General features: G+C 42.7%; 1 protein-coding gene across 1 annotated transcript in view; it reads right to left on the minus strand.

Annotated features, from left to right (window-relative positions):
- The window catches only part of slc4a8 (solute carrier family 4 member 8), a 56,083-nt gene that overhangs the window by 15,111 nt on the left and 28,067 nt on the right, over positions 1-12,905 (minus strand). The window contains exons 3-12 of the mRNA XM_021610035.3: positions 12,399-12,554; positions 11,071-11,206; positions 10,818-10,978; positions 9,698-9,895; positions 8,919-9,007; positions 6,533-6,690; positions 5,991-6,078; positions 5,622-5,768; positions 5,277-5,377; positions 4,807-4,981 (exon numbers count right to left, since the gene is read on the minus strand). Coding sequence (XP_021465710.1) covers positions 4,807-4,981; positions 5,277-5,377; positions 5,622-5,768; positions 5,991-6,078; positions 6,533-6,690; positions 8,919-9,007; positions 9,698-9,895; positions 10,818-10,978; positions 11,071-11,206; positions 12,399-12,554 — 1,409 coding nt within the window. The remainder of the gene's footprint in view (positions 1-4,806; positions 4,982-5,276; positions 5,378-5,621; positions 5,769-5,990; positions 6,079-6,532; positions 6,691-8,918; positions 9,008-9,697; positions 9,896-10,817; positions 10,979-11,070; positions 11,207-12,398; positions 12,555-12,905) is intronic.

Here is a 12,905-nt window from a genome sequence, read left to right on the forward strand (position 1 = left end):
CAGTTAGATACCATCTGTAGAGGTGCTATCTTTATCAGCATCATAAAAGCTGATAGTATTTCAACCACATAAAATATGCACCCAAGCCGAACTGAAATCTTATCAGAAGAAACATGTTGGGTCGTTTTCACAGCTTTCAATTTTTGCACAGAAAATCTTTCCCGTTTTTTTGTTGTTGTTGAGTTATTGTATTTTCTCCCTGGTCCCTGAACATCTTTGTTGTTGAGTTATTGTATTTTCTCCCTGGTCCCTGAACATCTTTGTTGTTGAGTTATTGTATTTTCTCCCTGGTCCCTGAACATCTTTGTTGTTGAGTTATTGTATTTTCTCCCTGGTCCCTGAACATCTTTGTTGTTGAGTTATTGTATTTTCTCCCTGGTCCCTGAACATCTTTGTTGTTGAGTTATTGTATTTTCTCCCTGGTCCCTGAACATCTTTGTTGTTGAGTTATTTTATTTTCTCCCTGGTCCCTGAACATCTTTGTTGTTGAGTTATTGTATTTTCTCCCTGGTCCCTGAACATCTTTGTTGTTGAGTTATTGTATTTTCTCCCTGGTCCCTGAACATCTTTGTTGTTGAGTTATTGTATTTTCTCCCTGGTCCCTGAACATCTTTGTTGTTGAGTTATTGTATTTTCTCCCTGGTCCCTGAACATCTTTGTTGTTGAGTTATTGTATTTTCTCCCTGGTCCCTGAACATCTTTGTTGTTGAGATATTGTATTTTCTCCCTGGTCCCTGAACATCTTTGTTGTTGAGTTATTGTATTTTCTCCCTGGTCCCTGAACATCTTTGTTGTTGAGTTATTGTATTTTCTCCCTGGTCCCTGAACATCTTTGTTGTTGAGTTATTGTATTTTCTCCCTGGTCCCTGAACATCTTTGTTGTTGAGTTATTGTATTTTCTCCCTGGTCCCTGAACATCTTTGTTGTTGAGTTATTGTATTTTCTCCCTGGTCCCTGAACATCTTTGTTGTTGAGTTATTGTATTTTCTCCCTGGTCCCTGAACATCTTTGCTCTGCGAAAGAAACATAGATGACAGAGAAAAATGTAATTCTTTCCATTTATGACATTATTCTGGTGAGCAAGGGTTTATTTAGTCTTCTAGGGAAACATCTAATGACAGAAGAGAAGCTGCATATATTTAATTATAGACAAGTTGACTAACAAATAGCCTACCATAATGTCCGAAATTATAAACAGAAACATGCAGTGCCTTCAGGAAGTATTCATACCCCTGGACTTATTCCACATTTTGTTCTTACAGTTCTTACAATCAAACTGTAATACTTTTTTTTCTCTTTTTGTTCTTCACAAATCTACACACAACACCCCATAATGACCAATTATTTTTTTTTAATGGAAATGTTTGCAAGTTTATTGAAAATGAAATATCTAATTTATATAAGTATTCACATCCCTGAGTCAATAGAATCAGCATTGACATTGATTACAGCTTTCTGGGTAAGTCTCTAAGAGCTTTGCACACCTGGATTGTACAATATTCGCACATAATTATTTCTAACACTCAACCTCTGTCAACCTCTGTCTAGTTGGCTGTTGATCATTGCTAGACAGCCACTTTCAAGTATTGCCATAGATTTTCAAGGCAATTTATGTCAAAGCTGTAACTAGGCCACTCAGGAACATTCAATGGCGTCTTGGTAAGCAACTACAATATAATGTATATTTGGCCTTGTGTTTTAGGTTATTGTCCTGCTGAAAGGTGTATTTGTCTCCCAGTGTCTGTTGGAAAGCAGACAGAACCAGGATTTCCTCTATGATTTTGCCTGTGCTTAGCTCTATTCCGTTTATTTTTATCCAAAATAAAACTCTCTAGTCCTTGCCGATGACAAGCATTCTCATAACATGATGAAGCCACCACCATGATTGAAAATATGAACAGTGGTACTCAGTGATGTGTTGTGTTGAATTTGCACCAAACATAACACTTTGTATTCAGTACATAAAGTGAATTTCTTTGGTACATGTTGGGACTGGGAGACTAGTAAGCATTGAGGGAAAGATGAATGGAGCAAAGGACAGAGAGATCCTTGATGAAAACTTGCTCCAGAATGCCCAGGACCTCAGACTGGGGTGAAGGCAACGACCCTAAACACACAGCCAAGACAACGCAGGAGTGGCTTCGGGACAAGTCTCTGAATGTCCTTGAGTGGCCCAGCCAGAGACCGGACTTGAACTCGATCGAACATCTCTGGAGAGACCTGAAAATAGCTGTGCAGCTCCCATCTAACCTGACAGAGCTTGAGAGGATCTGCAGAGAAGAATGGGAGAAACTCCCAAATACAGGTGTGCCAAGCTTGTAGCGCCAAGAAGACGAGGCATTAATCGCTGCCAAAGGTGCTTCAACAAAGTACTGACTAAAAGGGTCTGAATACTTATGTAAATGTTATATTTCAGTTTATTTACTTTAATAAATTTTCAAACATTTCTAAAAACCTGTTTTTGCTTTGTCATTATGGGATATTGTGTGTAGATTGATGTGGAAAAGGTCAAGGGGTCTGAATACTTTACTAATGCACTGTATGTGATTTAAGGTCATTTTTACTCCTGAACTAATTTAGTCTTGCCATTACAAAGGGGTTGACTAATTACTGACTCAAGACATTTCAGCTTTTAATTTTTTATTAATTTGTAAACATTTCTTAAAACATAATTCCACTCTGTAGGCCAGTGGCACAAAATCTACATTTTTCATTCAGGCTATAACAAAATGTCCCTCCGATTCTGACTGTAGCCTACGGTGCATTTTCTATATTAGCAGGTTAGGGCCGGGTGTGGGCCTCAGATTTTCACTTTATCACATATAGTTGCACATTTGCGGATGGGTTATTAGCAATTGCGGGCAGGCGAACAAACAGCTGACCCGTGCACCACTAGTGCAGGGGTCTGTGAGTGTGTGTGAACATATTTGTGACTTGTTTCAGGAAGCTAGGCGTATGTAGCATGTCACTACTTCACAGGATAGGCATTTGAACATATTTTTTTTGTTGTTGATCAAAATGTTTTTTTGTTGTTGCAGAAATGCCTTCGTGAACATGTGGACTTTGATATGTCTTAATAACAAACTTGTATACCATCTGTAAATACGAATACAATTGTTGTATTAGCCTAGTTGGTTTAGCCATGGAAAAAGACAGGAACCTTCCTGATAGCCATGATTTGCTGAGATAATGGATGGGCTGGACATACCGAGAGATGAGTTTGGATTGGTCTGCCATGTAGCATGCTTCTGTCTATAACATGAGCTCCTCAGTATGTGTATATAATCCTTGCTACCACAGCTCTTTTTTTAAAGATATAACGTTAGCCATGGAGAACTGCAAAAGTGCTGCTACTGCTCTCAATAACATTGCTGCCCTAAATATAGCAGGTGCTATCAAACTACTTTTTGCAAATGGTCAGTATGAAATGGAGTGACTTGACACAACGGGCCAAACAAGCTGTAGCCACAAACAAAATGGAAATGACACAGGAGGAGAACTTACTTTTTTTATTTTGCCTTTATTTAACTAGGCAAGTAAGTTAAGCACAAATTCTTATTTTCAATGACGGCCTAGGAACAGTGGGTCAACTGCCTTGTTCAGGGGCAGAACGACAGATTTGTACCTTGTCAGCTCAGGGATTTGATCTTGCAACCTGCAGTCTGTCGTGAAGAGTTCCTCCATGTATACGGGTTTGAGTCTAGCTACATTTTCAGATATTAGAAGTTTCTAATTTTGCCAGAAAGTCACTTTTTTTATTGCAAATTAAAACATTCTGTTAGATAGCTAGTGTTAGCCTGCTGGCACGCTAGCTAACGTTACGTGTATGATCTGTGTAGTAATATTATTTCTACCTCAGAAACCATTTGCATTGCTAGTTAAAGCCTATGGCCTAGTTATAACATTGAACCTAGTTGGTTAGCTTTAGCTACCTGCAGATTCATACTACAGCATTTCATTTAATTGGGATTATGGTTCATTGTTTAGCTAGCTAGCTACATGTCTAAACAAAAGACTCCACTTGGCCAGATGATTACACGACCCATCATGTTAGCCAGGTGTGTCTAGGGGTGATTACGGATTACATTTCTTTCACATGAGCCATAAGTTTAGACAAGTGTGTCTGGGTAAGCATCATATAATAATTATAAAATATTTATAAAATATTTTTATCTAGACGCTCTCTATTTTTAATATTGCTACTATGCAAATATACAAGTAACCATTTCACTGTAATGTTTACACTTACTGTGTCCTGTGCATGTGACAAATAACCTTAGATTTATAGTGTGTGTTTACCAGAGGCGGTAACGTGAAAAACAACATGACCTACACCAAAGTCAGATTAGGATATAAGCAAAGGACTAGATAAACGTGTATTTTTACCTGCCGTTTTTCCTTATCGTAGGCTACTACTTTCACCACTTTTAGTCTTGACATCTTTGGTTGTTTACTACACTACCTTACTCACTCTGTTTAGCACATGGCCTCACATGTGAATCCTTATAGAGATGGGTGGGGCTAAGGCTTAAGAGGGTGTGAATGATGCTGAATAGGTGTAGATAAAGAAGAGCTCTACAGTAGGTTTACCAAAAATATTCAAGGGCCATTTTCTCAAAAGTGGGGTTACAAGTTTATCAACTTTCAAAGAATAATTACTTTCCCGTTGTTCCTCAACTACAGTGTATTATATGCCATTTTGTAGCTGAGTCTCTACTTTTATCCAATGTAAAAAACACAATTTCAAATTTTGCAACACAAGACCAAATCGAGGTGTTCGTCACATTTGGATGTGTGTGTTCTTACAATGCGTCCCTCCGTAGCCTCCCCCAGCAGGCCTCCGAAGGTGATGACTGGGGACATGCAGGCGCAGTAGAGGAAGAGGAAGGAGGCAACACACTGAAGACTCAACCCATCTTTGTAGTCACTCAGATAGAACGGAGCCTTCCGCTTAATGTCCAGGATCAGACCCCCAAACAATCTACACAGGAGAGGGGGAGGAGGAGTGGGAGGAGAGGAGTACCAATATCAATACATCACCTTATGAGTTCAAAGCTCAATTAGGCAAAATAAAAAGTTAAATACAAAAGTAACTCAGTCAAAGTCACAAGAACAAAAATATTGCTTGTTTGTCTCCATTTAGACAATAAATGCACTTTTATTTAGAAATAGCAATACTGTGGGCAAGATCCTTGTTCTTGTGCATTGATTGAGTTCCCCAGCAGCAGAAACCTAAGCCTAACTCCTAACCCTGTTTGTTGTTCAGTGCAACATACCTTCCTGTTCTCTGGAGCTCAGGACCATGATGTTCTGCGTGAAACTCCTCTTCCACAGGGCAGGTCGTACCATTGGGCATCCCTGGAATTTTCCGCTTCTCCTGCACACACAACCATTCAAACAACTCCCAATGAGCAACAGCAGCCAATCAGGAACAAACAGCACAATTTGAACCTCAATCACAAAAAGCCTTGCCACAAACCATTAAAAATGTAGCATACTGGTGCTCATGTTTGCTCCACATTGTTTAATGGATCACTTAAACCATACATAAAATATAGCCAAAGGGACAGTCGCATTACCACAGCCACATTAACACAGTCACATTACCATAGTCACATTACCTGAGAGGGGACACTCTTGGGGGGCTCGATGCGGATGGAAGGGTCCCACTCCCCGGGGGGCAGAACGGTTACCTGATCCAGAAACTCATCTATACCAGCCAGCAGGTCACTGCGGTCCTTAGCTTTATATGCCACATCATGGAAAATCTGACAGAGAGGAAGGGAGAACGAGAGAGAGAGAGTGATCTGATAAAGATAGGAGGTAATGAATTGTCTGTGCCAACTGAGATCTGAAACAGAACAAGGACAAAGATCTGGCACACAAACTGGAACGTTCTGTAACTCTATCTAGGGCTGCCAAGAGTTGCCATTTACCCCCAGAATGTTTAGTGTTAAAGAGGAAGAATGTAGACTTTTGTTGAACTTTACCTCGTCAGTCATGATGGTTGCCATGGAGCGGCCAATCTCGTGGTACTGCTGAGCCTTTCCGTCTGGGCCCAGGAGGATGAACATGAACCTGCAACAGTGACTGGGTTAACAATACTGGATACTACTGGATACTGCTATGCTATCATACGCAACGCTACTATGCTATGCTATGGCTGTCCTATCTGACCAGAATATCGTCTGTCATTTTCTGTTAATTTACTGAAGATTCTACACACTTCAACCACCAACTGCTTTTAGCCAATAATCATTCTGGAGTGTGTCCCCTCTTACTAACATTATCATATGAATGCATTAGAATCATAGAATAGGACCAACACTACCTGGTGGGTATTGGGACCTCAGTGAAGCCAGTGAGCAGGACAGACAGACAGACACACACACACCAAAAACAGTACACACACACACACACACACACACACACACACACACACACACACACACACACACACACACACACACACACACACACACACACACACACACACACACACACACACACACACACACACACAGTAGACTACCTGGTGGGTATGGGGACCTCAGTGAGGCCAGTGAGCAGTACGGCAGGGGAGAGGCGTACGAAGGCCACCACAGGTCTCTCCAGGAAGTCCAGCTCTCCCACCAGGACGTTAGAGGCCTCGGCTCCTGTAGGAATCTTCTTCATGAAGTGCATGTCCACCTGGGAGGGGAGAGGAGAGGAAGGAGGTTTTTGAATGCTTCAACTAAATCCCTGACCTATAGACAAAAAGCCATTAATATAGTACTAAATACTGCCACAGTAGGCTACATACAGTGGGGCAAAAAAGTATTTAGTCAGCCACCAATTGTGCAAGTTCTCCCACTTAAAAAGATGAGAGAGGCCTGTAATTTTCATCATAGGTACACTTCAACTATGACAGACAAAATGAGAAAAAAAATCCAGAAAATCACATTGTAGGATTTTTAATTAATTAATTTGCAAATTATGGTGGAAAATAAGTATTTGGTCACCTACAAACAAGCACGATTTCTGGCTCTCACAGACCTGTAACTTATTCTTTAAGAGGCTCCTCTGTCCTTCACTCATTACCTGTATTAATGGCACCTGTTTGAACTTGTTATCAGTATAAAAGACACCTGTCCACAACCTCAAACAGTCACACTCCAAACTCCACTATGGCCAAGACCAAAGAGCTGTCAAAAGACACCAGAAACAAAATTGTAGACCTGCACCAGGCTGGGAAGACTGAATCTGCAATTGGTAAGCAGCTTGGTTTGAAGAAATCAACTGTGGGAACAATTATTAGGAAATGGAAGACATACAAGACCACTGATAATCTCCCTCGATCTGGGGCTCCACGCAAGATCTCACCCCGTGGGGTCAAAATGATCACAAGAACGGTGAGCAAAAATCCCAGAACCACACAGGGGGACCTAGTGAATGACCAGCAGAGAGCTGGGACCAAAGTAACAAAGCCTACCATCAGTAACACACTACGCCGCCAGGGACTCAAATCCTGCAGTGCCAGACGTGTTTCAGCATGACAATGATCCCAAACACACTGCCCGGGCAACGAAGGAGTGGCTTCGTAAGAAGCATTTCAAGGTCCTGGAGTGGCCTAGCCAGTCTCCAGATCTCAACCCCATAGAAAATCTTTGGAGGGAGTTGAAAGTCTGTGTTGCCCAGCAACAGCCCCAAAACATCACTGCTCTAGAGGAGATCTGCATGGAGGAATGGGACAAAATACCAGCAAGAGTGTGTGAAAACCTTGTGAAGACTTACAGAAAACGTTTGACCTCTGTCATTGCCAACAAAGGGTATTTAACAAAGTATTGAGATAAACTTTTGTTATTGACCAAATACTTATTTTCCACCATAATTTGAAAATAAATTCATTAAAAATCCTACAATGTGATTTTCTGGATTTGTTTTTCTCATTTTGTCGGTCATAGTTGAAGTGTAACTATGAGGAAAATTACAGGCCTCTCTCATCTTTTAAGTGGGAGAACTTGAACAATTGGTGGCTGACTAAATACTTTTTTTGCCCCACTGTAGCTGCAGTATCACAGTTGTCTATGTATCTATACTATGCTTGTGTATCTTTTTACAGTATTACTATATGAGTTCAGGCCTTGGGTTTCTTGGGTTTCTAGTCCTTAGTCTAACGTGACTTCTTCTCCTTATCTTCATCTGTACTGATCTGAGAACACATAGTGGATACAGAATCAGAAATATGCTTTCACCAGTCTGATGATGCGTATCAGAGCAGGTGAAGGGAAGGAGACAAGGAGATTAAACCACTATAGAGTATTGAGATGCATCCTTAAATATGAATAATGTTATATATGATAAAGGCTGCCTGGGACAGGATGTGGCTCAGTAATAATAAGACAATGTGTAGTACCCCTGCTCCTCCCTGGTGGGCGCTGTGTGGCCCAGATGTTCCCTGACTGGCACCAGTGACTGATTCCAACAGGATGGTGCATAGCAGCCACACAGTATCACCCAGTCAGCAAGTCAGGGGATGTCTGTGTGCTGAGGTCTGTGTAACACTGTACATTGATTATATTATACTGGTGTGCAAGTCACTGTAATGGCTAGGTCCATATGTTTGGTGGTGAGTTTAATTTGGATGCTGTTGTACAATATGCATTTGTCTATATTTGGCCACTTTTCCTTAGACAGAAGTATTCGCTGTTCAAGGAGAAAGCCGATTTGGCTCCCATAAGGATTAGATCAATGAGAGACTAAGAGTGTCCATCTCTCTCTCTCTCTCTCTCTCTCTCTCTCTCTCTCTCTCTCTATCTCTCTCTCTCTTTCTCTCTCTCTCTCTCTCTCTGTCTCTGTCTGTCTGGTGTGATCTTCACAGCTCTCTGATCCAGACAGCAGTGAGTCACTTCAACGCGGTACCAAACACACACACGTACCTTGCTAAGGTCCACTTGGCTGTTGTCGTGGTTGGCTCCATTTTTTACCTCTATGTTGGTGGGGGGAGGCTGGGGGGAGACAGTTGGACCTGAGGGATCAGAGCGGTGTGGAGGAGTGTGTGTGAGGTGCTGTTGGTATACTTTCCTCTGTACTTCTGGTCAACTGCCAAGAGAGTGAAACTAATCGTTGTTCAGCTAATATATCCGACATTTTGTCTTTGGGAACAATTTTATTGATTCCTGGCAGACGACTAACGGAAGTTTCAATTATACTTTTTGACACATCATAGAAGGCTGTCTGATTAGTTACTACATCCCACTCTCTTTCTCTCTCTCTCTCTCCCCACTCTCTTTCTATCTGTCACCCACCTGTTGACTCCCTCCCTCACTTCCTCTCTCACTTTTCCCTCCTCCTCACCTTTTCCCTCCTTTCCCCCCCTTTCCATCAGCATGGTGGTATTTATTGGAATGACTCATGTACTGGAAGTAGCTCTGCAGAGTGGCCACTGACTGGCACAGACACAATTAATACAATCAGACTTTTTACATAACCCTAACCGTAACCACACTGCTAGCCTAATTAAATTAGGACAAAAAAGCACATTTGTATTTTCATGAATTTTTACGATATAGCCAATTTTGACTTAGCAGCTGGCCCATTTAACGGAAATCAGCTCTGCCTCCAGGGCAAGATTCATGACAATAAATGTCAACCTGCTTTCTATCCTCCCCTTCCCTTCTCTCTGCCCTTCCTCCCACACTTCTCTCCTGGTACCCACCGCTCTTGTCCATGTGGGGTTCAGAGTGCTTGCGTCCGGCATCGGCAAATGAGCGCACCATGTCAGGGATGAGCTGGTGATGGCCTGACCTCTTCTTCTCGTTCTGGTGGTGGTGTCTCTTCAGCAGGGCCTCCCTTACCTTCAGCCTCACACTGTCGTCCAGCTCATGGGACGCCTCTTGCTGGTCCAACACCATATCTGCACCAGGACACACCACAAAAACAATCATAGACTCTGTAACTAACAGTGGTGGTCAGTGCCATTTAAGATGAGGGAGGACTATTTTTTTTAATGAGCAGGAAAATGAAACCGAAAACCATGATTATTTTGTCATAATCGAACTGAAACTGAACCGACCTCATAAAGCACTAATCGCTCAGCACTGAAGTGTGCTTCTGTACTGATTGGTGTGATTGCAGAGAATATTCAGCAGAGGTGTGGAGCACACCACCACCATGGCTGCATATTCATTGTTGTGTCAGATCATGTCATAAGATAAGACGGTCTCTGTATGCTGTTAGACACAATGCTCTTACATCATCTAGACAGACAGGTGCAGCTGACAGGTGCCACCTGTTCAGCCTGTCACCCTCAGTCCATCTGGTGAAATGTCAGGCCAGTGTGAGATAGACACAGTTCACTGCTCTAGCCCTCCAGCATCACAGTGCATGCAAGTTCTCATCATCATCTCTCATTTGACTGTAATGACTTTATATATTATGGGGGCGGGGGACTAGTCTAGCAATATAGTGACAATTTCCTTGTCAATGTAAAGCTAATTCTGTACATATGTCATATTTCCCTTGGGGAATTTGTAATTGGTCTGTTAGTAGCAGCTGTTGAGGTGATGTTTTGTGTGCGCTTTTTTTTAACCTATTCTTGAACTAGACTTTTGATTCCTGTTCAATATATTGATTGATTGAAGATATTTGTCTGTGTAGTGTTTTATGATACTTTGTTTGTATTTTGACACGTTATTCTGGAAGATTTGAGATCAGACGGAAGGTAGATATGGGAATTGAACCCCTGTCTCTGGTGGGGAGTCATACATGTGTCTGGAGCCAGGATCATTACCACTGGACAACAGGCTCTTCCCTGTCTGTGTGTTGGTCTGACTAACCTGCGATCTCCTCGATGGTGTTGGCCTGCATGTCCAGCAGTACACTGCCGTTGATGAGGCAGCTACGCAGCTCAAACAGGCTGTGGAGGGACAGCGTGGCCACATAAGGCTTACTCCACCTCTCTCCTCCATCCTCCACGTCCTCTTCAAACTTCAACCACCTACAGGGATGAGAGAGATCTTTAGCGGTTAAAGCAATGTAGGGATTCTCACAAGCCTCACGTATACACACACTCCTATGTCCCTCCCTGACCTGGCAGTTTCTTTCCACTCTGCGTCCTTGCCCTCTTTGACACAGATCTCATCCAGCTCAGTGAAGAGCTCGTGGGCCACATGTTCAGAATCCTCCTCTGTCCCCAGAATGAACTGGACACGCTGGGATGGAGTGTCTACATGGAGTGAGAGAGATGAAGAGGAGAGAGAGAAGGATAGATAGAGAGAGATGATGAGGGGAGAGATATTAAGAGGGAAGAGAGAGGGATACAGGGCAGGGAAGGTGAAGAGAGATGAACAGAGGAGCGATGAAGAGGAGAGAAAAGGAAGGATAGAGATTTGGGTAGAAGAGAGATGGAAAAGGGAGAATGATGGAACGATAGAGAAAGAGGAAATAATGGTGGGAGCAGAGGTAGTAGGATAGGATGTGTGGGTTGGGAAGAGAAGAGAAGCAGAGTAAATAATGATAGGAGATGGACTGTTTAGATATTTACAATTGTTTCCTGCCTGTGTTGATGGAGGGATTATTGACTTAAATCTTGTTGACCTCAAAGATATTACAGTATTTCAGACCATATTGCAGATGGAACCCCCCCCCCCCCCCCGTCCCCCCCGTCCCCTGACACTGACACAATAGTGTGTGTTTGTGTGTTTTATGCGTGCCAGTCCCTGCTCTGGGCTGCCTAATCAGCATGCTTATCAATATTAGCCTGGGGTGCTGAGGCAGGTTGCATTAGCAGTGTGTCCACAGCCCTGTGAAGGTGACATGGATTAACACCACTGGCCTAGCTGCCTGGCCTGGCCTGTGCTGCAGTATTGACTTGATTTGTTTACCATCCTCTCTCTAACAGAAAGGAAATATAAACACGTAGGTCAGCCTACACATGTGAATGGCTTCCCATAGAACAACCTCAGGGATAGAACTGCAGAGAAATGTCCCCCACATGGGCCAGCAGCCAGCAACCTTGGACATGATGTACTTTTATATAGGATTTCATTGAAATTCCACATGACGCTGTTTGGATTGAACATAGTCAAATTGCTGCACGTGTACAGTGTACATTGTGTGTGTGGTCTTGTTCTTCTATCCTTGTGGGGACCTAAAATCCCCCAAAGTCTCCTCAAGGATAATAAAACAAGGAAGATTCTCCCTCCTGGTGACATTTCCCACGTCCCCATGAGGACAAATGTTATTTTAAGATTAGGGGTTAGGTTTAGGGTTAGGGTTACAATTAGGGTTAGGGGTTAGGTTTAGGATTTGGGTTAGGGTTATGGGTTATGATTAAGTTTAGGGAAAATTAGATTTTGAATGCAAATCAATTTTAGGTCTCCTCGAGGATAGAAAACAAGTTTGTGTGTGTATGTCACCATGAGAGGCTGAGGCCCCCTCTCCCTCCTCGTCCTGCTGCGTAGCATTCCCTGCCCTCCTGTCCTTCTTGCGGTGGCGTGAGCCATGGGGGCGGTGGTGGCGGTGGCTCTGTCTACCCATGGGCATACTCACCCCCAAAAACAGAGTCCTGTGGCCTGGAGAGAGAGCGAGGTGGAACAGAGAGGAGAAGAGGTGGATCAGAGAGAGGGAGAGAGACACATTTAATAGCCCTCACATCAGCACTATAAAAACTCAGAGAAAGAGAGAGTGAACAAATGTTTTGGGATTTAGCTTGGTGCAATGATGCATATTCAACATGGGTCCTACATCGTTTTCTATAAATACTTTAGGTAAGCTTGATTTAGCTTATCCAGCACAATGGGACAGGTAAAACAGCTAAGGGCAGGATGAAGTAAATAAGAGTTAAAGATCAAAAGGCTCACAGCAGTCAGGAATCAAGCAGCTGTTGAATTTGTTGAATCTGCCCAATCTCATCTGTTAGGCAG

The sequence above is a fragment of the Oncorhynchus mykiss genome, chromosome 7 (genome assembly GCF_057628025.1).
Source record: "Oncorhynchus mykiss isolate SJ-2025 chromosome 7, ASM5762802v1, whole genome shotgun sequence".
In the NCBI taxonomy this organism is placed as follows: Eukaryota; Metazoa; Chordata; class Actinopteri; order Salmoniformes; family Salmonidae; genus Oncorhynchus; species Oncorhynchus mykiss.